This window comes from Nicotiana tabacum, chromosome 4, assembly GCF_000715075.1.
Source record: "Nicotiana tabacum cultivar K326 chromosome 4, ASM71507v2, whole genome shotgun sequence".
Lineage (NCBI taxonomy): Eukaryota > Viridiplantae > Streptophyta > Magnoliopsida > Solanales > Solanaceae > Nicotiana > Nicotiana tabacum.
In genome coordinates, this window is record NC_134083.1 from 19,460,305 (window position 1) to 19,485,062 (window position 24,758).

General features: G+C 39.0%; 3 protein-coding genes across 6 annotated transcripts; all 3 read right to left on the reverse strand.

Moving 5' to 3' along the window:
* Positions 1-612: 612 nt before the first annotated feature.
* LOC107824922 (formamidopyrimidine-DNA glycosylase) lies at positions 613-5,706 on the reverse strand. 4 transcript variants are annotated; one of them, XM_075251480.1, is made up of 11 exons: positions 5,294-5,699; positions 4,360-4,411; positions 3,950-4,007; positions 3,297-3,365; positions 3,084-3,209; positions 2,622-2,672; positions 2,245-2,322; positions 2,095-2,150; positions 1,893-1,995; positions 1,574-1,608; positions 613-1,489 (listed from the first exon to the last, which is right to left on the reverse strand). In XM_075251480.1, the coding sequence occupies exons 1-11, from the start codon at positions 5,520-5,522 to the stop codon at positions 1,276-1,278; spliced, it is 1,071 nt and encodes a 356-aa protein (XP_075107581.1). In that variant the 5' UTR covers positions 5,523-5,699; the 3' UTR covers positions 613-1,275. The 4 variants fall into 4 exon arrangements, with proteins under 4 accessions (XP_075107581.1, XP_075107579.1, XP_075107578.1 ...); XM_075251478.1 differs by lacking the exon at positions 1,893-1,995 and having other exon boundaries at positions 2,051-2,150; positions 5,294-5,706; XM_075251477.1 differs by lacking the exon at positions 2,095-2,150.
* An 841-nt stretch (positions 5,707-6,547) lies between these two features.
* LOC107824921 (uncharacterized) lies at positions 6,548-7,930 on the reverse strand. The gene is made up of 3 exons (XM_075250698.1): positions 7,858-7,930; positions 7,708-7,771; positions 6,548-7,073 (listed from the first exon to the last, which is right to left on the reverse strand). Exons 1-3 carry the CDS (start codon positions 7,928-7,930, stop codon positions 6,548-6,550), a joined length of 663 nt encoding a protein of 220 aa, XP_075106799.1.
* Positions 7,931-22,052: 14,122 nt separating this feature from the next.
* On the reverse strand, positions 22,053-23,071 carry LOC107821953 (VQ motif-containing protein 11-like). The gene has a single exon (XM_016648432.2). The coding sequence runs from the start codon at positions 22,810-22,812 to the stop codon at positions 22,246-22,248; it is 567 nt and encodes a 188-aa protein (XP_016503918.1). The 5' UTR covers positions 22,813-23,071; the 3' UTR covers positions 22,053-22,245.
* Positions 23,072-24,758: the final 1,687 nt, after the last annotated feature.

The window sequence follows — 24,758 nt, forward strand, 5'->3', positions numbered from 1 at the left end:
ACGAATCTAGTGGTTTAAAACCTCAAGTTGTTGCTTACCTAGTACTAAAACTCAGCTGGGTATTGAAATTTAGACTTGAAAATGCGATAAACATTTGTGTTTGAGGATCAAAATCGGAGGGACAAGCAGAGACGCCACTAAAGCTCGCTTGAAACTTCTGGGTATGTGTGGTTCCCAATAAACGAAAGAAGAAAGAACCTACTGCATCTCTTTTCTATGGGTTCGGTATTTGTGTAAGGTGGCCAGTCCTATTTTTAAATAGTTTATTTTCCTATGTGGCACTAGTAATGACGTGGCATCCTACGTGTAGGAGATTGTATTACAACATTTATTATACACGATTTAAACGAGTGTAAGTGTTCAATTGGCAAAATGATAAGTTTGAGGACCGACATGACAAAGTGGCACAAGTATAAGTGTCATTTATACTATTCTGCCGAATATATATCCTTATACTTCAATTTTCAATTTGTTTCTTCTAGGTACTAGTAGATTTCAAGCACATCAATGGAACTATACACGAATAAATAAGTAAATTATAGCAGCAACATACTTTCGTTCTAAACAGATGTTGACTGCCAATAAGCTGGTAGTGTAATGGCAAATAAATGTTCTAAGGTTTAAGTAATAGTAATAAAATGACCATTATGAGACGTTAGGTTCACCTTCAGAAGCTGTACGACAATTTCCTAAAAGATAGTAGTACTACCAATTTTTATCCATGGCACAAGTTGCAACAGACATCCAAAGCGAACCTAGCCTAGGTCTAAACCGCTGGTGATATATTACAAATCATGTCATCATACAGCTTTAGTAGCTATTTACGGGCAATTACCACCTTGTGATAATAAAAAGCACTAACTGCTGCCACTTCCTTAAAGTTGACAAAATTGCACATTTGATACTTCAGATTTTCTTTTTCCCCAACACTTGATACTTTTATGATCAGTTACTTGTGCTTATTGGACAGCTTATTCCTAGTCTGCCTTGGTTCAGCCGTTCGCTTGGTGGTCTTCTTCCCCTTTGATTGTGTTTTACTAGAAAGCTTGCGATCCTTGCCCCCTTCATTATCATCATCACCCTCACTACCGTCATCATCTTCATCATCACCACTTTCCTCTAGTTTTCTTTTTGCAGCCATATTTGCTCTGGCTTTCTTCTCTTGATTACCACCTTTTCCCTTGGAGCTCCTACTTTGTTTTGCTTTTTCAGAAGGATTCTTTAGACCTTCATCATTATCATTATCATTTTCATCATTGTCACCGTTGCTTCCCTTCAACTTCTTGTTAGTAGAAGCTCTCTTATTATCTGTCCCACGCCGCTTCCCCTTTGATTTCCCAGCTTCTGCCTCTTCAATTTCTGGTTCCTCGTCTTCACCATCACTATCGTTATGCTTGACTCTCTGAACTTTGACCTGCTGCCTTTTACCTGCTGCTTTTGCAGATTCAGCTCCCACCATCTTTTGTAGGTCCGGCACAAAGGCTGAAGTCTAGTATTTAAAAAACAAAAAAAAAAATGTCTTTATCTAGATCATACTTGAGATAAACCAGAGAACAGTGTTAGAGAGCCATACCCTGCCACCAGCCGTGATAAACTCGATTTTCTTCCCTGCAAAATACCCAATTTTCTGTCAATTTTTTCAAGTAGAAAAACTAAAGTGGTAAGGATATAAAAAGCTGCAGAGTTTTTATCTAAAATCAGGGCAGAACAGTGAGTACAAAAAGGAGATCCATCTTTTTTCTTTCATAAAGTATGCAAAGCTATTTAATTTATCATCAGGCGATTAAACAAAGTAAAAAATATCTAGTTCACTACAATGTGGATATGATGAGCAAGGATGATGAGTATAACCAGAACCCAACCAGGAGTAGCTTAAAGGTGAGGAGCCAAACCATCAACAAAGGCCTTGCCAGGTTTCTTTTCCCGGGAATGGAAAATCCAACTAGTAGGATACTGACTACTATCTGCGCCAACTTCAACAGCTTTTTCGACGACCTGTGTGCATACAATTGTATGTCAAAATGAGGGTGCATATGGAAAATTATCTCACCATTAACTTTTCCAGGCTTTTTGCCCCATCGGTAATGAAACAACCATTCAGAAGGGAAGCGGCTGCAGTCGGCATCTACTTCAACCGCAAATTCTGTAACCTAGAAGTATCATCTCCAATAGCTAGTCATGAGGAAAGCATTCTTCAATAACTTATAAGTGATCACAACAGCTAGTTAAAGAAAGATGACGTACCTCGTAGATGCACTTCAGCAATGTTGCACAGTCCTCCTTGGATATGCTAGAAGCAGTCTGCATAGGATGGATTCTTGCCTGTCGAAAGAAATTTGACAAAGTTAATCACAAACCACAAATATTTCCGACTGGAGCTTTCTTTTATTTGGTCAAAAACTTTACAAGAGCAAACAAAAATCTGCAAGCAACATCAATCTGCATCCAAACACCTTGAATTGCTTACAGCCAAATGAAGAGACAGATTTGACCATATATTAAACAAAATAGTAACTAGAATTCGAATAAGCAAATAAGTAAACAAAATTTATAACTTGCAATAAAAAAAGAGCAAAGAAACTCTAGTTCTTTTATTCTCGCCAAGAGTTGAGCGCACACACCTGATATAGCACTTCATCTGCAATCCAGTTGCCAATTCCTGAAATAAAACTCTGCAGAAACAGCAGGAAAAGGATTTATAATGCCTACTAGAAAATGGCTATAACTCCTAATGAATTTAAGAGTGATATAGCTCTTTTTAAGAGTGATATAGCTCAAGTGAGGAAACTTCATTAGCGTACTCCAATTCACACCAAGAATGAAACAACAAAGACAATCAAACTTGATTCTCTGTACTGATTTGAACTTCTCTTCAAATTAGTAGAGATTGAGAAGTGGTCATTTGTAGTAACTAGTAGTCCAGTTCTGATAAATTTGTTCAGATGGAAATGCCTTAATCCTAAAGTTTTGTACATTTTAACTCACTATATCAATTAAAATATGCATTATAAAGGATATCTTTTGACCATTTCACAAAAGTTTATAACCTTAGTTCAGAGAAGAAGTAAAAGACAGTTCCTAACCTGGTCAAGTAATAAAGCCTTAACACCAATCTTCTTCTTGCTGAAAGCTTTATAGAACTCATCTACAGTCATTGGCTCCAACAGAGCATCAGGACCAAGTTCAGATATTGGAGGAACAGAAACCGGCTGCAACGACAAATTCGTTAGGAGATACTATTCAAGCTTTTCGTTCAAGGGAAAGTATCCATGGATTGGGTGATAATATCATCTTACATTTTTCAGAGAGCGCACCCTGGCAAACCGCCTCTTATCAGTAAATGAAAGCTCCAAACCATCGTCCAACTACACAAGTTTGAAAGGTGTCCACATTCATCAGTAGCTACATTCATGTGCCAGTTTGATCGCTAAAAGAATGGCAAAGGAGAAGCAGGTGGAAAAGAAGTAGATGAAGAAAAGAAAGGGAGAAGCAGAAGATGGTTGTGAAATCATAAGTTTCTAATATTCTAACCGCAAGAATGAATGCAATCTACAGTAAACAGATAAAGGCATAATGACCATTAAAATGTCATTACCATCTCAGCCTTGTCGCGAGTTATTTCCATTCCAATCAAATCAATCCAATTTCTTTTTTATTCTTTTACATACAGGAATAGGACCCCAAAAATGCTGAATTATTTTTCATGGTCCATCTAGTCCCCTTTACCAGTTAAAAATTCACACGGTTGTTTATAAAGGGTGCAAACATGTTTCTACATCCACATCTGCTTGTGCAAATTCCATCTGAGCCAGAAAATCACCTCGGACCATTATTTTTTTATGAATCTACTATTAACTTTATAGTTGTAAATATATGTCACAATTTTTGTTAGCAATTAAAAAAAGAAGACACAGCTGACACATTAACTTGTTATAAAGAGTAAACTTACCTCAAGGAAAACCTTTGAATACTTGGAAGGCCACTCGTCGTCGTCTTTTACAGCAGACCTAGAAATATTACATTTGTGATAAATGCTGAAGATGAATTCATTCTTTTCTCTCATACCCCCATAGACAACTTGTTTCGAAGATCTACATTTCGTGACTAAAACTCAATGCAATATAAAGAGCAAGTCATAATATCACGCAATAGATGAGAATCTAATTTGATATTGGCAATTCTTACAGCAGTCCAGTAATAGAACCTTTCGAGAATTTTTTTTTTTTTTTGGGATAAGTAAATGAGAACCTTTCCATAATCTGGCTAGACACTTGGGACCCTTTACCCATTTATGTTCATCAGTTTGCAAAATGAATAGCTTTACATACTTGCCCAGCACAATATGACATTAAAGCTCACCGTTTATATTTTGTAACTGCAACTCCTTTGATGTATATAGCACCCGCCATTCCTGACAGTAGATGTACAAAATAATTAGAGGTCAAACAAACCAACCAAGCAACAGAAATGCCATAATTTTCCAATCTGATATCTTGACAGTCTATTCTGTTATAGAGATAAACCTAGAATACAACTAAGGAAAGGCAGAGTTAAAATCCGAGAAATGACCACGAACTTCATCAATAGCTTAATGGTAAAAGATATTTGTGCCCTGGAGCACCTTGATTCGGAGGAAAGCGTGTAGCAAACAACAATGGTTTATCAGTTGCCTTGAGGGATATCATTAAGATACCGGTCTTAGTTCTGGCCCTCATTAGAAGCTTGCAGTAACAACCACAAAATAACTCTAGCAAACAAATCATAGGCATGGTATCTACACTAAGCTAAGATTTGGTATCTTGAACAGAGTTCTCTCATTTCCAAGCACCTTTACTTGACAAGACATAATATTAGTATCTTCTATTTTTTCTGTTTTGCCCCCTCTGCAGCTCTGTCCTGCAGATTCCTACTTGTCACCAAAGAAACAGCATTAAGAATCAGAATTAACTTCTATTCTATCTGAAAATTGATCTCCCAACACGAAGGGGAAGAAAATCAAAAATAGAAGAACCATTTCTTCAAGTATTCATTTACCCTGTCTTTATGCATATGGAAGATAGCTAACGCCACCAGACTGCAGTATAAGCTAAGCAGAATTAGGGTTATTTAGCGGCAAACTGATGAACCTCATTCTTTTACATAAAACCCTAACAGTGTGGGTCACTATTCCAGACATGCAAATACGCATACATTATAACATTTTTGTACCGTAGGATCTTCAGTAAAGGAGTTATTGTAACAACATTGTAAACAAAAATCGTCAATTATAACAAAACAAGAGTAGTAACCTCACCGAACTGAAAAGTAGGGAAAGGAGGGGAATCGAGCTCAATCCACATGTTTTTTCCCTTGCGATTAGCAGCTACGATGGTTTTGCCCTCAAGAGAGGCTCTGAAATCATCTAGAGACACGCCGTCGATGACCTTGGGATCATCGGCGATGATGGCTTTCACGATTTTCTTGCCTACGCAGTGATCCTCTATGGCTCTTCGAGCTGCCTCTACCTCCGGAAGCTCCGGCATTTTTCGAGCTTAGCTGAGGTTCTCTAGAAAACTAATGGAGTTTCGCGCGTTTTTTCGTCTCCAAGGGTTTTGTTGGAAGATTTGTGGTTTTCATTTCACGACCAAAAGTATAGCAGTAAATATGAATAGTAAGTACTACAGTGTAGCAAGTATTTTGAACAAAAAATGAATAATTTATGCGCCCAATTAATTGAATTGGAATAAAGTAAGAGGAGTATCAGGTAACCAGTTTCAGGTAGAGGCGGAGCTAGAGTGCGGCAACGGGCCGAACCAGTAGTTTTGGTTTGAACCTTGTATTTATCTCTAAAAATCTATTGAATTTGTATAGATTATTAATTTAGAACTCACTAACCTAAAATGATTAAAATTCTGAACTCATAAGCTTGAAATCTTAACCCCGCCTCTGATTTCAGGATTATTGTTTAGAAAATAACCAATATTTCTAAAGTATTTAAAAAATAATTTGAACTACCACACAAACTTCAAGCAATTTTCCTAAAGTTTGAAATGATTCCATCGAACCTTAGGAAAGTTGCCTATTTCAAGTTGTTATTGGAAGAAATTGTGCTCTTTGCCTTAAGTTCAAGATGTATTTTAATAATTTGATAGGTCAAATCGAATCGTTGCAATTCTTCACTACTCTATATACTATAAAGACCATCTGAGCAATATTCTTACCCATTCATGATTCATCAATTCTTGTAGCTACGTAAAATGTTGACTTTTTAAATTTATTCTTTTTAGTTAGTATGAATTTCATAATGTTAATATAGAAAATGATAAAAATCTTAAAAGAAAACACTTCTTAAATGGTTGGAGAGCAGCATCATTCGCAAACATATCAGCAGCAAATATATGGTAAGACTTTGTTTGATTCTGATTATTAAAATACACTATGACCTGTAGCAATTTAAAGCTTCAAAGATGGCAAAGAAGTAATAAAACTTCTAGTGGGCAATGCAACATAGTAACATCTTAAAACATCAAATTAGTCCAGATAGGAAGTTCTAATTACATGTACTCGATTACTCATGAGTTGGTTTCTGAGGGGTCAGTTTTGCCAATAGCGCCTTATTATGAAAATGCTTATCATCAACATAATACAAGTTTCCATTGGCCTCAAATGTCACAACTCGCTCATTGATATCTGCAAATTTAATAGTCTTTGGAATATACGATGCCCGCCAAGATATCATCTCCACATCAAAAGAATCTGAACCTGGCTTCCACCTCAGTTTGTGAATATAGGGGCTCCTTGTCCAGTGATAATAAATGGTAGTATAAGCGCCAAATAATATAAATAATGATGGAACTGCTCCCTTTAGCACCACATTCATATCAGGAGACATCGCAAAGGCTAAGTGAGGACTCAGAGAAACAGTGATGCCAAAATGTATAAGGCAGAGAATCTTCACGAAATTGATCGTGCATGAGAAAGGACCATCGTAGACAACTTCACCATCCTTTTCACTTCCTGCTGCTCCTCCTTTACAAGGCCCTTTGCTAAGTTTGTTGTCATCTTGTGCTGTTGCAGACTGTGATAGCCACCTTCTATGGACAGCAGCAAGCTGTGTTACGGTCAGTTTTGGTACCACTCATGACAAGTGGCCAAGCTCCATAACTAGCCAGATGACCACCTGAAAAGTAATGCGGCATGGCAAGCAGACAACTTGAGCACAGCCATCAGTTACAAGTCACAATATTTTGACGGAGTAAACAAAACATATGCAGATTGTATAGTACCAGTATAACAAATATTTGCACTCGATGTAGTTGTGAATCTCAAAAAGAACAATAATCAAACCTAACTCATGTTAGTTCATGTATAGCTAGTATATACAGGAGTCGAAGTATGATTTACGACAGTAGCTCATGAATGTTCAATAACATTTTCTCCCGACTAATAGTTGTAAGTTGTAACATACTTAGTTCAACTGTTAATTCATTTTCTACAAGATCATTCCCTAAAAGTTGGATAGGAAGTCAGCTAAGGTGTAGAAAAATAATCTGTTGATGAGAATTTGAGAGATCTTGGTCAAAATATGATGTTTTAACGTAAAAAGAGATCCTGAAAGAGAATTTTCACAAAGTAACAGGATGAAAAAACCTGAGGATGGCCAAACTATACAATTTCATCACAAGAAAGAGCCAGAAAGTAATGGAGTAAAGTTTAGCATTTGTTTACCTGAAAGCAGAAAATTGAGCTAAGCAATAAATGAGTATCAGGGCTGCGAATCTACCAGAATAAACTTCAATAAACCAGAAATTCCATTTATAGCTACTTGACAGAAAGAGTCTCTAATCCTAATGTTTAGCCCCAGAAATGAAATACTACCTGACTGGAAATTCCTGTATTTTAGATGTCTCGCATGAGATCTAACCAAGTGAAAAATGGTTCCTATTGCCATTGTACGAGTTACCCCTATGACTTAATTGTAAACCCCACAGCTCTATTCTCTCCTTTCAATGCAACGATTTTGGGGCTCCTTTGTTACATAGCTGGCACTAAAGATATGAGTCGAGCCTTTAATAAAGCAGGAAATGAGTTGAGCATTTGCCTAGCAGTATGATTCTCGCTTAGTGTGCGAGTTGTATGACTGCTCTACTTCTAGGCATTCCAATAATGTGACTTGACATAAAATTTTCATTTCTGAAAAAAAAAAAAAGGTGGTGTAGTTAATATGATGATATTCAGGCCTCCGGCTACAAACATTAGATTTTGTTAATATAATTCCACATGGTGGTACACTGTTCTTCGTTATTGAATGACATTCAGTTATGTTTATTGCTGAGCTTTAATCATGTCAGCGAAACATCTCATCATTACAATCCAACCTAATGTGCTGGAGTTTGTTGATTATTGCAGGTCTATTTATCCCAATTATGCACTTTGTTTTAGAATTTTTTAGGTTTTCTAGTGATGAAAGCATGAAATTTAATTCTCCTTTTTTTTTTAATATATATTTTGGTTGGACCACTTCTGCCTAACAGTGGCATTGTCCCAAAATAGTCTGTAGAAGCCTAGAAGGTAACGGAATGCTTTGTCATGCAGGAAGTAAGCTATAGCATTACCTTCCAATTAAGGCTTTAGAATTTTTTATCCGGAGATGGGACAAGCAGAAGTAAGAGTGAGACAATTTCCATTTCATTCTCTTGTTTAAACTTTGATATCAGGGAAGAGATATTATGGCAATAATGTACGATTTTTCACGGTTCTGTATAGTGAAATGAGGATTCTGGAAATAATTCATACACTACTGCTATCGATTCTGGGATATCTTGTTGAATTAGGCTTGAAATGGCTAAAAACAAGAATTTAAGTTTGGAAGTTTGACCGATGAGTTGACTTTTTGATACCGGAGTCAGAATCCAGTTCCGAAAATTTTCATAGCTCCGTTATGTCATTTATGACTTGTGTGTAAAATTTGAGGTCAATCGGAGTTGATTTGATAGGTTCCGACATCGAATGTAGAAGTTGAAAACTCTTAGTTTCATTAACCTTGAATTGGGGTATGATTCATGGTTTTAGTGTTGTTTGATGTGATTTAGAGGTTCGACTAAGTTCGTATGATGTTTTAGGACTTGTTGGTATATTTGGTTGAGGTCCCGAGGGCCTCGGGTAAGTTTCGGATGGTTAACGGATCAACAATTGAACTTAAACAGTTGCTGCAATTTTTCTCTTCTGCTGGAAGTTCTGGGCTGAGATCGAACCCAAGATCGAGGCCCAAAATCGAGCTCTCATGATCGAACTTCCAAGATCGAGCTCCCATGATCGAGCTCCCAAGATCGAGCTCCCATGATCGAGCTCCCAAGATCGAGCTCCCTGAGATCGAGCTCCCGAGATCGAGCTCCCCTGATCGAGCTCCTTGATCGAACTGGATAGAGCTGTAAGTTATAAAAACAGAGGGCATTCGTCTCATTCGCCATTTTTAACAAATTGGAGCTTGAGCACAGGCGATTTTTGATAGATTTTCAAGGAAAAGACATTGGGGTAAGTGATTCTAACTTGGATTTGGTCTATAAACATAAATATATCATTGTTCTCATCAATTAATTAGTGTTTTGAGTTTGAAATTTGGGAAATTTTAGAAATCTCATAGAAACGAATTTTCGAGATTTCGGTATCGATTCGGAGTCAGATTTGAGTAAAACTGGTATGGTTGGACTCATAATTGACTGGGTCGTCGGATTTCATAACTTTCGCCGGATTCCGAGACGTGGGCCCCACGGACAAATTTTTAATTAATTTCGGAATTTTTTTTATTAAAAATATAGTATTTTCTTATAGAATTGATTCCTATAATTTTTAGTGATTGTATGGAATTATTTTGGCTAGATTTGGGCAAGACAGAGTTGGATAATCGTGGAAAAGGCCTTATAGTGGATTAAATTGGAGCAAGACGAGGTAAGTCTCTTATCTAATCTTATGAGGGGGAAAAATTACCTCATAGGTGATTAAAATTAAATAATTATTGCTAATTGTGGGGGCTACGTACGCACGAGGTGACGAGAGTCCGTGCGTAGCTACTATTAATGCTAAAGTCCGTGTAGTTTAGGACTCAAAGCTTGCATTACTTGTGTAAATTATATTCTTTGATTAATTAATATTAATTGATATATATGAATATATTGTGAATTGTTAGATAAAGATATTAAAGGATGGAAATCTCATAGGCTTGATTTTCTGTTTAAATTAATTAATTGTTAAAAGAAATTGTTCTCCTCCCGAATTTATCTTATAATTAATATACTCTCCTTCCGGAGGCACATAAGAAAATGTCCTCCTTTTTTGTGGAGCGGGCCGAACGCCTCGGCAGGATAGATGCATCTATGGATCGCGCCACGCGTCCCTCGGCAGTGTACACGACACTCTGGATCGGGTCGTACGTCCTCGGCAGAAATCGTGCTTAATAATAATAATTACACGATGCTTTAATAATTTATTTCAGCTTGTGAAGCTAATTAATAAATTGAAAAATCCTTGGAATTTAATGAATTATTATTCTTGCTTGTTAAGGAATTAATTGTTACTCATGTAAATGAGATTTAATTGATAAATTGGAAATTATTTGAATTGAGGGAATTTAATTAATATATTGAGAATTGTTACATTTGAAGGAATTTGATTATTTCCGCTGATTAAATAAATTATTGTAAATTCTGTTAATCATGCTGATTTAAATATCCTAGTTTTATTTCAGTTATTATTATTGACCCATAGTGAGTGTCAAATTCGGCCATCTCGTCTCTACCACTTCGAGATTAGGCTTGATACTTACTGGGTACACGTTGTTTACGTACTTATACTACACTTGCTGTACTTTTTGTGCAGGATCTGAGACAGGTACTAGTGGAGGACCTATCATTACATACCCACGTCATCCCGAGGCACAGTGGTGAGCTGTCTTTCTGAGCCGTTCTGCAGCTACCAATGTCTCTTCTTATATTTACATTCTGTCTATTTCATTTCAGACAGTATTTGGAGTTTTGTATAATCTACTAGATGCTCATTCACTTGTGACACCAGGTCTTGGCACACACATTGGTAGAGTTTGGGTTTATATTTTCTTGATTTTAAATTTTATCAATGTATGCTTAATTTATTAGTTGGCTTGCCTAGCTGTAGTGTTGGGCGCCATCACGACCTATAGGCGAATTTGGGTCGTGACAACATGGTATCAGAAGCACTAGGTTCACATAGGTCTCACAAGTTATGAGCAGACCTAATAGAGTCTTGCGGATCGGTACGGAGACGTCTGTACTTATCTTCGAGAGGCTATAGGGTGTTAAGAAATTACCTTTCTTCACATTCCATCGTGCAATTAATGTAGCACTAAAAATCCTTCTCTTATTTTCTCACAGATGGTGAGAACGCGCTCGAATGAAGTTCCAGACCAGAGAAGAGCTACTCCTCCAGTTGCTAGAGGCCGAGGGAGGGCTCCAGCCCGTGGTAGAGGGCGAGGATGTACAATGACTATTCCAGTTATGCCGCCAGTGGATCCAGTAGAGAATCCCATTATTGAGGAGTAGGGTGAGGTGCCTGTGACAGAGCCAGCTCCGGTGGACTTCACATCTGCACCGGGATTTCAGGATGTCATGGGTCGTATGCTGCGATTCATGGACAATATGACTCAGGCCGGTTTATTTCCGGCATACCCAGCCACATCTCAGGCGGGCGGGGGAGCACAGACCCCTACCGCGCAGGCTCATGGACAGGCAGCTGCTGTATATCAGACCCAGGGTGCACTTATCGTGGGTGGAGTCCAGCCAGTGGCAGCAGCTACACCTGAGCCCAGGCCAGCTGTAGCCGCCGATCCTCAAAAACTATTGGACAGATGGACTAGACTACATCCTCCTGTCTTCGGGGGTGAGCGACATGAGGATCCACAGGATTTCATTGATCGTTGCAAGGATAGACTGTACAACATGAGGATATTGGAATCCCATGGGGTTGATTTTGCTACTTTTCAGCTAGAGGGTAGAGCCCGTAGATGGTGGCAGTCTTATGCTCTTGGCAGACCAGCAGATTCTCCTCCCATGACTTGGGACAGGTTCACCCGTATCTTCTTGGACAGGTATATTCCACCCTCCCAGAGGGAAGAGTTGCGGTTTCAGTTTGAGCAGCTCCAGCAGGGTCAGATGTCAGTGACTGATTATGAGGCGAGGTTTTCTGAATTATCTCGCCATGCACTAATGATACTCCCTACTGAGGCGGAGAGAGTGCGAAGGTTTGTAGCCGGTTTACATACTGGTATTCAGGCCACTATGGCTCAAGAGGTTGAGATGGGTACTTCTTATGAGCGAGTTGTGGAGATAGCCCGGAGGATTGAGCGTGTACGTCAGCGGAGCCGAGAGCAGATTATGAGAGATAAGCGGTTCAGGTACTCTGGAGAGTTTAGAGGTGCTCCGTCCGGGGGCAGAGATCAGTTCGTGAGGGGGCAGTCCAGCAGACCCCCATATCCAGTACCACCACCTCCTCGAGGTGCTCCAGTGCGACCTTATCTCAGTGCTATCCCAGAGAGTTCTTACCGCCCACCAGCTATTCAGGGCCCTTCCAGTGGGTATTCAGGTCCCCAGGGCCAGACACTTAGTCAGCAGCCCATCACACCGAAGAGTTGTTACGAGTGCGGGGATCCCAGTCACATGCGGAGGTTTTGCCCCAGGCTTCGGGGGTAGACCAGTACAGCACGGTCAGCAGCCTATGCTTACCGGACCAGTTGCTCCACCAGTAGTCCGACCACCTAGAGGTGGAGGACAGGTGGGTAGGGGCCGTCCTAGAGGTGGAGGTCAGCCAGGCGGAGGCCAGACAGTTGGCGCTCCAGCTCGGTTCTATGCTTTTCCGGCTAGACCAGATGCAGAGGCCTCAGATGCCGTGATTACAGGTATTATTTCTGTTTGTGGCAAAGATGCCTCGGTATTATTTGATCCAGGATCTACGTATTTATATGTGTCATCTCTATTTGCTCCATTTTTGGGTGTTTCTCGTGAGTCCTTGAGTACTCCTGTTTATGTGTCCACTCCTGTGGGCGATTCTCTTTTTGTGAACCGGATCTACCGGTCCTGTATTATTACATTCTGTGGTTATGAAACTAGAGCAGATCTCCTATTGCTTGAGATGACCGATTTTGAAATTATTCTGGGCATAGACTGGTTATCTCCATATCATGCTATTCTAGATTGTCATGCCAAGACTGTTACCTTGGCTATTCCAGCATTGCCTAAGCTGGAGTGGAAGGGTTTGCCTGTTAGTTCATTTAATCGAGTTATTTCTTTTATAAATGCTCAACACATGGTTGAGAAGGGTTGTTTGGCTTATCTAGCCTATGTTCGGGATACTACTGCAGAGACTCCGGTTATTGATTCAGTGCGTGTAGTTCGGGAGTTCCCCGATGTATTTCCGTCAGATCTTCCAGGTATGCCACTTGATCGTGATATTGATTTCTGTATTGACTTGGCTTCAGATACCCAACCTATATCTATATCACCGTATCGCATGGCTCTGAAAGAATTAAAAGAACAGCTTGAAGAGTTACTAGCCAAAGGGTTCGTCAGACCGAGTGTATCGCCTTGGGGTGCACCAGTATTATTTGTGAAAAAGAAGGATGGAACAATGCGGATGTGTATTGATTATCGCCAATTGAACAAAGTCACTATTAAGAACAAGTACCTGTTGCCGCGTATTGATGATCTATTTGACCAGTTGCAGGGTGCTAGGGTATTCTCTAAGATCGACTTGAGATCAGGGTACCATCAGTTGAAGATTCGGGATTCGGATGTTCCGAAGACTGCTTTTCGGACTAGATATGGTCATTATGAGTTTCTGGTGATGTCCTTCGGTTTAACTAATGCCCCGGCAGCGTTTATGGATCTGATAAACAGGGTATTCATGCCATATATTGATTCGTTTGTCATTGTCTTCATTGATGACATATTAATCTATTCGCGCAGTAAGGAGGAACATGAGCAGCATATGAGAGTAGTGCTTCAGACATTGCGGGAACAAAAGCTATATGCTAAGTTCTCTAAATGTGAGTTTTGGCTAGAGTCTGTAGCATTTTTGAGATATATTGTATCAGGCGAAGGTATTAAAGTTGATCCCAAAAAGATTGAGGCAATTCAGAATTGGCATCCTCCCACTTCGACGACTGAGATCAGGAGTTTTCTGGGTTTAGCAGGTTATTATCGTCGGTTCATGGAAGGTTTTTCATCTATTGCAGCACCTTTGACCAAATTAACCGAGAAGGGTGTAGTTCCGATGGTCCGATGATTGTGAGTCAAGCTTTCAGAAGCTCAAGACAACACTGACTACAGCACCCGTGTTAGTGTTACCATCTGGTTCGGGAATATATACAGTGTATTGCGACGCGTCACACGTTGGCTTGGGTTGTATATTGATGCAGGAAAGGTGAGTTATTGCATATGCTTCACGTCAGCTGAAGCCCCACGAGAAAAATTATCCAGTACATGATTTGGAGTTAGCTTCGATTGTTCACGCTCTAAAGATTTGGAGGCATTATCTTTATGGGGTGTCTTGTGAAGTTTACACTGATCATCGCAGTTTGCAGCATTTGTTCAAGCAGATGGATCTAAATTTGAGGCAGCGCAGATGGCTGGAGTTACTAAAAGATTATGATATTACTATCTTGTATCATCCGGGCAAAGCAAATGTGGTTGCAGATGCCTTGATCAGGAAGGCAGAGAGTATGGGTAGTTTGGCTTTCATTTCAGCAGAGGAAAGGCCATTAGCCTCGGATATTCAGTCCTTGGCTAACAAACTTGTGAGGCTGGATATTTCAGAGCCCAGCCGAGTTCTTGCATGTGTGGTGGCCCAATCTTCACTATTTGAGCAGATCAAGGCTCGCTAGTATGATGACCCATACTTGATGGTTCTTCGTGAAATGGTACTACGAGGTGGTGCCAAGGAAGTTACTATTAGAGCGGATGGTGTTCTGCGACTCCAGGATCGTCTATGTGTTCCTAATGTGGATGGACTGAGGAAAAAGATCCTGGAAGAGGCACACAGTTCCCGATATTCTATTCATCCAGGTGCTACTAAGATGTATCGTGACTTGAGGCAAAATTATTGGTGGCGGCGAATGAAAAAGGACTTAGTTGAGTATGTATCTAGGTGTCTAAATTGCCAGCAAGTTAAATATGAGCACCAGAGGCCAGGTGGCCTACTTCAGCAAATGACTATACCAGAGTGGAAATGGGAACGAATTACTATGGACTTTGTAGTTGGGTTGCCGCGGACCTTGAGGAAGTTTGATACAGTTTGGGTGATTGTTGACAGGTTGACTAAGTCGGCACATTTTATTCCTGTTGTGACTACGTATACTTCAGAGAGGTTGGCCCAGATTTATATTCAGGAGATAGTTCGGTTGCACGGTGTGCCAATTTCTATCATATCAGATAGAGGCCCTCAGTTTACTTCACATTTCTGGAGAGCAGTAGAGAGTGAGTTGGGGACCCGTGTAGAGCTCAGCACAGCCTTTAATCCGCAGACCGATGGACAGTCAGAGAGGACAATTCAGATTTTGGAGGATATGCTCAGGGCATGTGTGATTGACTTTGGAGGTCAGTGGGATCGTTTTCTGCCTTTGGCCTAGTTTTCTTATAATAACAGTTACCAATCCAGCATCGATATGGCTCCATTTGAGGCTTTATATGGTCGGCGATGTCGTTCACCTATCAGATGGTTTGAGCCAGGTGAGGCTAAGGGATGCCTTGGAAAAGGTAAAGTTGATTCAGGAGCGACTTCGTACAGCACAGTCCAGACAAAAGAGTTACGCGGATCAGAAAGTACGTGATATATCATTTATGGTAGGTGAAAAAGTTCTCTTGAAGGTTTCGCCGATGAAGGGGATCATGAGATTCGGGAAGAAGGGCAAGTTGAGCCCAAGGTTTATAGGCCCATTTGAGGTGTTGAAACGAGTTGGGGAGGTTGCTTATGAGCTTGCATTGCCTCCCAGCCTATCGGGAGTTCATCCGGTTTTTCACGTATCTAAGCTCCGGAAGTATCATGCCGACCTATCACATGTGTTAGACTTTAGCACAGTTCAGCTAGATAATAGCTTGAGTTATGAAGAGGAGCCAATTGCCATTGTTGATAAACAGGTTCGCCAGTTGAGGTCCAAGAGTATTTCTGCAGTAAAAGTCCAGTGGAGGGGCCAAGCAGTCGAGGAAGCAACTTGGGAGGCCGAGAAAGACATGCGGAGCAGATATCCACACTTATTCAGCACTCCAGGTACAATTCTAAACCCGTTCGAGGACGAACGTTTGTTTAAGAGGTGGAGAATGTAATGACCTAACCGGTCATTTTAATTTTTGGAACCCCGTTCCCTAAAATAAAACTTTCCGTATGTGCCTGTAATGATTTATGACTTGCAGGGATGGTTGGTTCGGGATTTGGAAGTGTTTGGGATGAAACCGGAACACTTGGTTCCTTAAGTTGGCCTTAAAGTGCTAAGTTTGACTTCGGTCAACATTTTGAGAAAACGACCCCGGAATAGAATTTTGATAATTCCAACAGCTCCGTATGGTGATTTTGGACTTAGGAACGTGTTCGGAATTTTATTTGGAATTTCGTAGTTAAATTAGGCTTGAAATGGCTAAAAACAAGAATTTAAGTTTGGAAGTTTGACCGATGAGTTGACTTTTTGATACCAGAGTCGGAATCCAGTTCCGAAAATTTTTATAGCTCTGTTATGTCATTTATGACTTGTGTGTAAAATTGGAGGTCAATCGGAGTTGATTTGATAGGTTCCGACATCGAATGTAGAAGTTAAAAACTCTTAGTTTCATTAAGCTTGAATTGGGGTATGATTCATGGTTTTAGCATTCTTTGATGTGATTTAGAGGTTCGACTAAGTTCGTATGATGTTTTAGGACTTGTTGGTATATTTGGTTGAGGTCCCGAGGGCCTCGGGTGAGTTTCGGATGGTTAACGGATCAATAATTGGACTTAAACAGTTGCTGCGATTTTTCTCTTATGCTGGAAATTCTGGGCTGAGATCGAGCCCAAGATCGAGGCCCAAAATCGAGCTCCCATGATCGAGCTCCCTGAGATCGAGCTCCCAAGATCGAGCTCCCTGAGATCGAGCTCCCAAGATCGAGCTCCCAAGATCGAGCTCCCTGAGATCGAGCTCCCCTGATCGAGCTCCTTGATCGAACTGGACAGAGCTGTAAGTTATAAAAACAGAGGGCATTCGTCCCATTCGCCATTTTTAACAAATTGGAGCTTGAGCAGAGGCGATTTTTGATAGATTTTCAAGGAAAAGACATTGGGGTAAGTGATTCTAACTTGGATTTGGTCTATAAACATAAATATATCATTGTTCTCATCATTTAATTAGTGTTTTGAGATTAAAATTTGGAAAATTTTAGAAATTTCATAGAAACGAATTTTCAAGATTTCGGTATCGATTCGGAGTCAGATTTGAGTGAAACTGGTATTGTTGGACTCATAATTGAATAGGTCGTCGGATTTCATAACTTTCGCCGGATTCCGAGATGTGGGCCCCACGAATGAATTTTTAATTAATTTCGGAATTTTTTAATTAAAAATGTAGTATTTTCTTATAGAATTGATTCCTATAATTTTTAGTGATTGTATCGAATTATTTTGGCTAGATTCGAGCCAGATAGAGTTGGATAATCGTGGAAAAGGCCTTATAGTGGATTAAATTGGAGCAAGACGAGGTAAGTCTCTTGTCTAATCTTGTGAGGGGGAAATTACCTCATAGGTGATTAAAATTAAATAATTATTGCTAATTGTGGGGGCTACGTACGCACGAGGTGACGAGAGTCCGTGCGTAGCTACTATTAATGCTAAAGTCCGGGTAGTTTAGGACTTAAAGTATGCATTACTTGTGTAAATTGTATTATTTGATTAATTAATATTAATTGATATATATATATGAATATATTGTGAATTGTTAGATAAAGATATTAAATGATGGAAATCTCATAGGCTTGATTTTCTATTTAAATCAATTAATTGTTAAAAGAAATTATTCTCCTCCCGAATTTATCTTATAATTAATATACTCTCCTTCCGGAGACACATAAGAAAATGTCCTCCTTTCTTGTGGAGCGGGCCGAACGCCTCGGCAGGATAGATGCATCTATGGATCGCGCTGCACGTCCCTCGGCAGTGTACACGACACTCTGGATCGGGCCGTACGTCCTCGGCAGAAATCGTGCTTAATAATAATAATTACACGATGCTTTAATAATTTATTTCAGCTTGTGAAGCTAATTAATAAATTGAAAAATCCTTGAAATTTAATGAATTATTATTCTTGCTTGTTATGGAATTAATTGTTACTCCTGTAAATGAGATTTAATTGATAAATTGAAAATTATTTGAATTGAAGGAATTTAATTAATATATTGAGAATTGTTACATTTGAAGGAATTTGATTATTTTCGCTGATTAAATAAATTATTGTAAATTCTGTAAATCATGCTGATTTAAATATCCTAGTTTTATTTCAGTTATTATTATTGACCCATAGTGAGTGTCAAATTCGGCCATCTCGTCTCTACCACTTCGAGATTAGGCTTGATACTTACTGGGTACACGTTGTTTATGTACTCATACTACACTTGCTGTACTTTTTGTGCAGGATCTGAGACAGGTACTAGTGGAGGACCTATCATCACATACCCACGTCATCCCGAGGCATAGTGATGAACTGTCTTTCTGAGCCGTTCTGCAGCTACCAGTGTCTCTTCTTATATTTACATTCTGTCTATTTCATTTCAGACAGTATTTGGAGTTTTGTATAATCTACTAGATGCTCATTCACTTGTGACACCAGGTCTTGGCACACACAATGGTAGAATTTGAGTTTATATTTTGTTGGTTTTAAATTTTATCAATGTATGTTTAATTTATTAGTTGGCTTGCCTAACTATAGTGTTGGGCGTCATCACGACCTACAGATAAAATTGGGTCGTGACAATTTAATCTGTAGAAGACATACTGTACATATGCCCTCAGATCCTGTCTGCTTACTTGCTATAATTAAGTAATCCATTTCTCTTTTTATCTTATAAAGCTGGCACTGCTAGAACCTCAATTACGTTCCCAATTTCCCATTCATAGGCAAATCGAATATTACAAGTCAATGGGTATAGAATACCAGCATACTCATTAATCCGTAGTGATAGCAGGCGCATTTTTTATTTTTGGAACTATAAATACATATATAGTTAGAGTCAAAAAGCAATAGATACGCCCACACTGGCTGAAGGGTACATTGGCCCATGTTTCCATTTAGCACGTAGGATCATAATCTCTAAAAAAATTGGAATATACAGTTATTCACACGATTAACAGAAGAGTGTTGCTTGCTTTCATTTTCTTTCCTAAAAATCAAGTGGATGATGTACTTATATACACTAAAAAACTGTAACAGCTCAGCCCGATATTATCGGTTTTAAGCCTACGCTTGCACGATTTTAAAATGCATAATTAGAGTTCAAGGCTTATTTACTTATATACCTATCATATCTTCCATGTTTTGTCGACGTAAGAATTGCGTGAAGTGTCACAAAAATATATAGAAGGGGCAATTATACATAAATGAAATACTAACCTGACAGGAAATTCCTGGATTTGCCATCTATTGGAAAAACTCGAGTCTGATACAAAACTCAATCAGCTTGGTTCTCTGCTCCACAAGGATTTTGGGGCTCCTTCGTTTCATAGCTGGCACTAAATATATGAGTCATGCATGTCTTTAGTAAAGCGAGTGCGCTAATTGTATGACTGATCTACTTCAGGAATACAACTAATGTGATTTTGGAGTAATTTTTGAAAGTTTGTGTTTAAGTTAATTAATATTGATCATAGGCAAATTTGATTTTGAAACGTCAACCGTCGGATACTTATTAATCCCTCGCATCCAACATTTGCGTCAAACCGTATCAACTTATCATGATTAATTAAGTAACACAATAAAGTAAGAGTATGTACTAATTAATCAATGTTTAAACAATAAAAGTTTTCGGGCAACCATATATCGCGTGCATTCTAGAAAGTCTGCAATTTTTTTCTGTTGTTGTTGTTTTTCTTTTTAATTTGAACTTTATGTGCAGAATTTACGAACCATTGATTGTCCTTTTCTTGTAAGACTAGTTTGTCAACTAATTGGGATGACGTTTTGTTTAAAAGGACCTGTGAGAGTCTTCCTAAGGTAAGAATTCGTTCTCTTTACGTGTCCGTAAGTAAATAATGTCCCTATTCTATACGTGTTTTAAACAAGAAGCTTACGCACATACATACATATACACCAAATAATTAAGAAGAAAATGGTCATATAGGTCAAGTTGCAAATTATGTAGGAATATATGTATTATCATGCTTGATTTAGTGGAAGTTCAAAATCTTAATATAACAACTATTACATTGAACTCAACCCAAAAAAAAAAAAAAACAAAATATCAAAAGAAACCTTATACCAATCATTTACCTTAGTTTACAATATCTGAAGCGGCTATGGTATGTAAAATCTTAAAAATGCTATAGCGGCATGTGTCTTGCATTCACTGCTTTAATAAATTATATACTGGGTGAGCCGGTGAGGATAAGTTTTTACTCGCAGGCATTACTATTCAAAATGAGTTTAAAAATTTAAATTAATTTATGGGAGCTCAGTATAAATTATATATTTAAAAGTAACAGAGTCAAATGCAATGAGTTCACTTGTATGCCCACTATAAATGGCTACACACAGTTGCATGATCATTCATTTTGCCAATTTAAGTTTCGTGCAGCTATGTTTGCTACTTACTGAACAAGTTGACAACATAAAATTTGAATCGGTATGCAGTAAATTAAATTTGGGCGACTCTATCTGTACTTCCTAATGCATTTTGAATTTGTAATGTGTTGAAGTGTAATAAATTAAAAAACCTAGAATCGAGTGTAAGGAGGAGATTTTGCAATAAATTTTCAGAAGCTTCAGGGAGAAAGCAGCTCATTGAATGCAAAGCACGGATCGTAGCCGTTGGCCTGACCATAAACAAGTAGTAACACATTTGCTGATATCTCTTTTGTCTTACAACTGTTTATATTTAAAATTTCAATTGTTATTTCTGCTTCTTTTTCTTTTTACACATGGTAGAAATAAAGTTTTCGTACACTTCATCCTTCCCGTACTACTGAATTTGTTGTTATTGTTATTATTATTTATATTTAAAATAAAAAAAGAAAGGCAATTATATTTTAGGGCACCAGCCATGTTGTTAATTACGACACCGGCTTATTACAGTAGTAATAATTTGATAAAACATGATTTACTAAATTCTGTAGTTTCACCAGCGTCGGGACATTGGATAAGCTTTATCCCAATCAGGCAAAATAATTATCATTGCTTCACTGGCCTTTCTTCAAATATGTAACCAATAATGCAAAAAAGAATACTGTAGCTTAGGATACACCAACCCAACCACAGTGCTTCAACTTCAAAAAAATCAGGATTCAAGGTAAGCAGGTTTACAATATGAGATTTCATAATACATAAATATTTTAAATACTTTTTTAATATGCATCGTTTAAGTTGTAAACAATGAGTTCAGTTAGATTAAAGGAAAATATTTTATTTTTAAATCTCTGAATGATCTCTACAAGTCTTTATTTCCTCCACATATCTCCACACAATAAAATAAGTTATTAATACCCTTATTTATAATAGTAGAAAACATATTTCAACTAGAAACAGGAAAGCATATTCATATATTAATTATGACTACAAATCCTATTTAGACATGAATTAAATAACTTTGCAAATACCAAATTCTAAATAATTAAGCTATCCTATTACAACTTTAAATTAAGTTTCAACATAGTTTCACAAAATCTATCAAGATCCACTTCAAAAATAACACCGCGCCGCCTAAAGAAAAATGAAAAAAGAAAGAAAATAAACAGCATATAAATGGAGGACCAAGAAAGGAATATTCATTGGTAAAGATACTACTGTAATATTCTACTAGCACAATAGCAAGGTTAAAATTTTAGATACAATTACTGCATTGTTAAAAAGAGACAGAGACACAAATATTACATGGCATCTCAAAATATCTAAGACACAATAAATTTCACATTAATTCTACCAACACCAGCATTAGTACAAGACAATCTCTTCATAATTAATTTCTTTTATATACTATTAAATATTTATAAATGACACAAGAAGACAGCATTAATTAATCAATAAGAAGATGATGAATCATTTCTAGCAGTTGGGGACTGAAGTGGAAACAAAGGCAAGAGTTCAGGAGGTTCAGAGCCTCTAGGAGTACTAAGTGGACTTGGATGCAAATAAAATCCTTTTTCAGCAATGGCTTTTTCTTCTTCCTCCATTGGTGATCTCGGAGTTCTTGGGCTGCCACGTGTCAGCATTTCTAGTGGTGAAACCGGCGAAGCCAAAAAGCTTCTCTTCCTAGTTAAAGAAGAAGAAGAAGAAGAAGGTGATAAAAGTGGGCCGGCACTGAAGCCCACAGGCGGCCCATTACAACCCCCATTGTTGAGCATGATCTCGAGCTTTCGTGCACTCATTTGCCTCCGCTCGTGCAGCTTAAACGCCGGTCGCCGAGGTGGCCCAGCTGGTCCGGACCCAGTAACAGGGAGCTTAACAGAGGACGAGTCTTGGGTTGCGCCAGTGAGTCTTTGAACAACGGCCCGGAAATTTGACGGGTCAGCTTGGACGAAAGTTGTATTGGGTGTTGATGAATTTGGGTCGGACCCGTTAGGATTATTGGTAGAAGAAGAAGCCATTGATTATGAGCGAGGAAAGTGAAATGGGAATGAAAGAGAAACGGAAGAAAAAAGAAAGCGGGAAGAAATTAAGGCATGAAATGAGGCGTTTTTTTGGAAAGCTAGGGGTAAGAAGGAAGAAAGAAAGAAAGAAAATGTGTATGAGTTGGTTTGTTGGGTTGTGGTTTTATTATGTGTATATACAGAGTTTGCTTTGTAGTATCTTATCGAGGATTGTAAAATTTGTCAGATACTCCAAGGAGTAGACTTTGAGGCATAGGGACAGCATATAATACTGTATATATTTTTTTACTTTTTGACAAAATTACTCAAGTTGCTATTTTCACTCCACAGGTTAAAAGCTTATTGTGATGACTCGCCATGTCATCATGCCACATAAGCTCCATTTGGCATATATTAATGCCATGTAGAAGCTTACATAGGAGGAATGCTTGCATTTGTGAGAAGATTCTAGAGAAGTATGGACATTTCCTTTGGAAGATCCTAGATGTTTATGGATTTGCTAGGAAAGTCCTTGGAATCTTCTAGGCTTGTAGAGAATTCTAGAGAAAGCCCTTATCTTGTAAATATTAAGGACTTGTGTAACAATTAATATTTGCACACTAGCCCCTAGGAGACTAGTATATAAAGGAGGCCATTCATTTGTAATTCATCAAGCAAACAATTCAAGTTCTCTCTAATACAAAGCTTCCATTAACAATTCTCTTGTGTTCTTTCTACCATTCTCTTAGCGATCTTGAGTGTAGTAAGGCTGACTTGGCATAACAAGAACGTGAGCAAATTGTCAAGTGCCGCACGTGTACTTAGTTAACTACTAAGGACGTGACAACGTGGTATCAGAGCAAAGGTTGCGACTAAGGGAATGGCGAACGATGGAGAAATTAACGCTGCCAACACCCAAGCCAACGCCATCCAGGATGCTGCTGGCAAGAGCGGCCGTAACAAAAAGAGAAATGCCACCAACAAGGGCCAATAGGTGCCACCCGAGGTTGTGTCAAACGAAAGGCTTACATCCCAAGAACCATCTGCCACTGAGGCGAGCGAGGATGAAGTGGAGGTCCTGCCTGAGGACGTCTCGCTCGGTAAAGAGTGGGTGATAAAGATGAACGCGGGGATGGATGCCGTGGAGATCTTTGGTCAACGCTTGGGGAAGGTAGAAGGCACCCTTAGCGTTCTTGAGGGGCACACTCTTGAAGAGATTGAGAGCATCCGAAATGACTTGGAGGGACGTACACAGACCGAGATGGAACTAAGGCAAACTATCACTGCCTTAGAGTGCAGACTCATGGAGGCTTTGAGTACTATCGATGCTATGAAGGCAAAGATAGAGTCACTCGAGGAGCATGTTAGTGTTGGCGTGACCGAGGCAGCCAGCAATGTTGTGGTGACGAGGGAGGCCAAGATCGAGGTTCTGAAACCCCCGGTGTTCAAAGGTGTTCGTGATGCGCAAGAAGTGGAAAACTTCCTTTGGCACTTGGAGAACTACTTCAAGCACGGCAAAGTGAAGGACGACGAGGCCATGATCAACACGGCGGTGTTGTACCTCTCAGAGACTTCCATGCTATGGTGGAGAAGGAAGATGGCCGACATGGATAAAGGTATATGTACTATTAGCACGTGGGATCAGTTCAAAGCCGAGTTCAAGCGACAGTTCTTTCCAAACAATGTCTTGTACGAGGCAAGGCGCAAACTTAGGGAGTTGAAGCAAACAGGGAGCATACGTGTCTATGTCAAGGAGTTCACTACCCTTATGCTTCAAATTCCCAACCTGACCAATGATGACTTGTTGTTCCACTTCATGGACGGGTTGCAAAATTGGGCTAAGCAGGAGTTACAACGTCGGCAAGTCGCAAATATAGACCAAGCCATAGTGGAGGCCGAATCATTGATGGATTTCAGGCATGACAAGCACGACAAAGGGAAAGTCAAAGAATCAAAGTTTAACA

Coding starts and splice junctions, on each gene's coding strand:
- LOC107824921 (XM_075250698.1), bottom strand. CDS start 7,930: ATGGCAATAGGAACCATTTTTCACTTGGTTAGATCTCATGCGAGACAT. Junction 7,772..7,857: donor ATACAGGAATTTCCAGTCAG/GTAGTATTTCAT, acceptor GGTTTATTGAAG/TTTATTCTGGTAGATTCGCA. Junction 7,074..7,707: donor GCTCAATTTTCTGCTTTCAG/GTAAACAAATGC, acceptor TGCTGTCCATAG/AAGGTGGCTATCACAGTCTG.
- LOC107821953 (XM_016648432.2), bottom strand. CDS start 22,812: ATGGCTTCTTCTTCTACCAATAATCCTAACGGGTCCGACCCAAATTCA.
- LOC107824922 (XM_075251477.1), bottom strand. CDS start 5,522: ATGCCGGAGCTTCCGGAGGTAGAGGCAGCTCGAAGAGCCATAGAGGAT. Junction 4,008..4,359: donor GCAGTTACAAAATATAAACG/GTGAGCTTTAAT, acceptor TAATATTTCTAG/GTCTGCTGTAAAAGACGACG. Junction 3,366..3,949: donor ATTCAAAGGTTTTCCTTGAG/GTAAGTTTACTC, acceptor AAACTTGTGTAG/TTGGACGATGGTTTGGAGCT.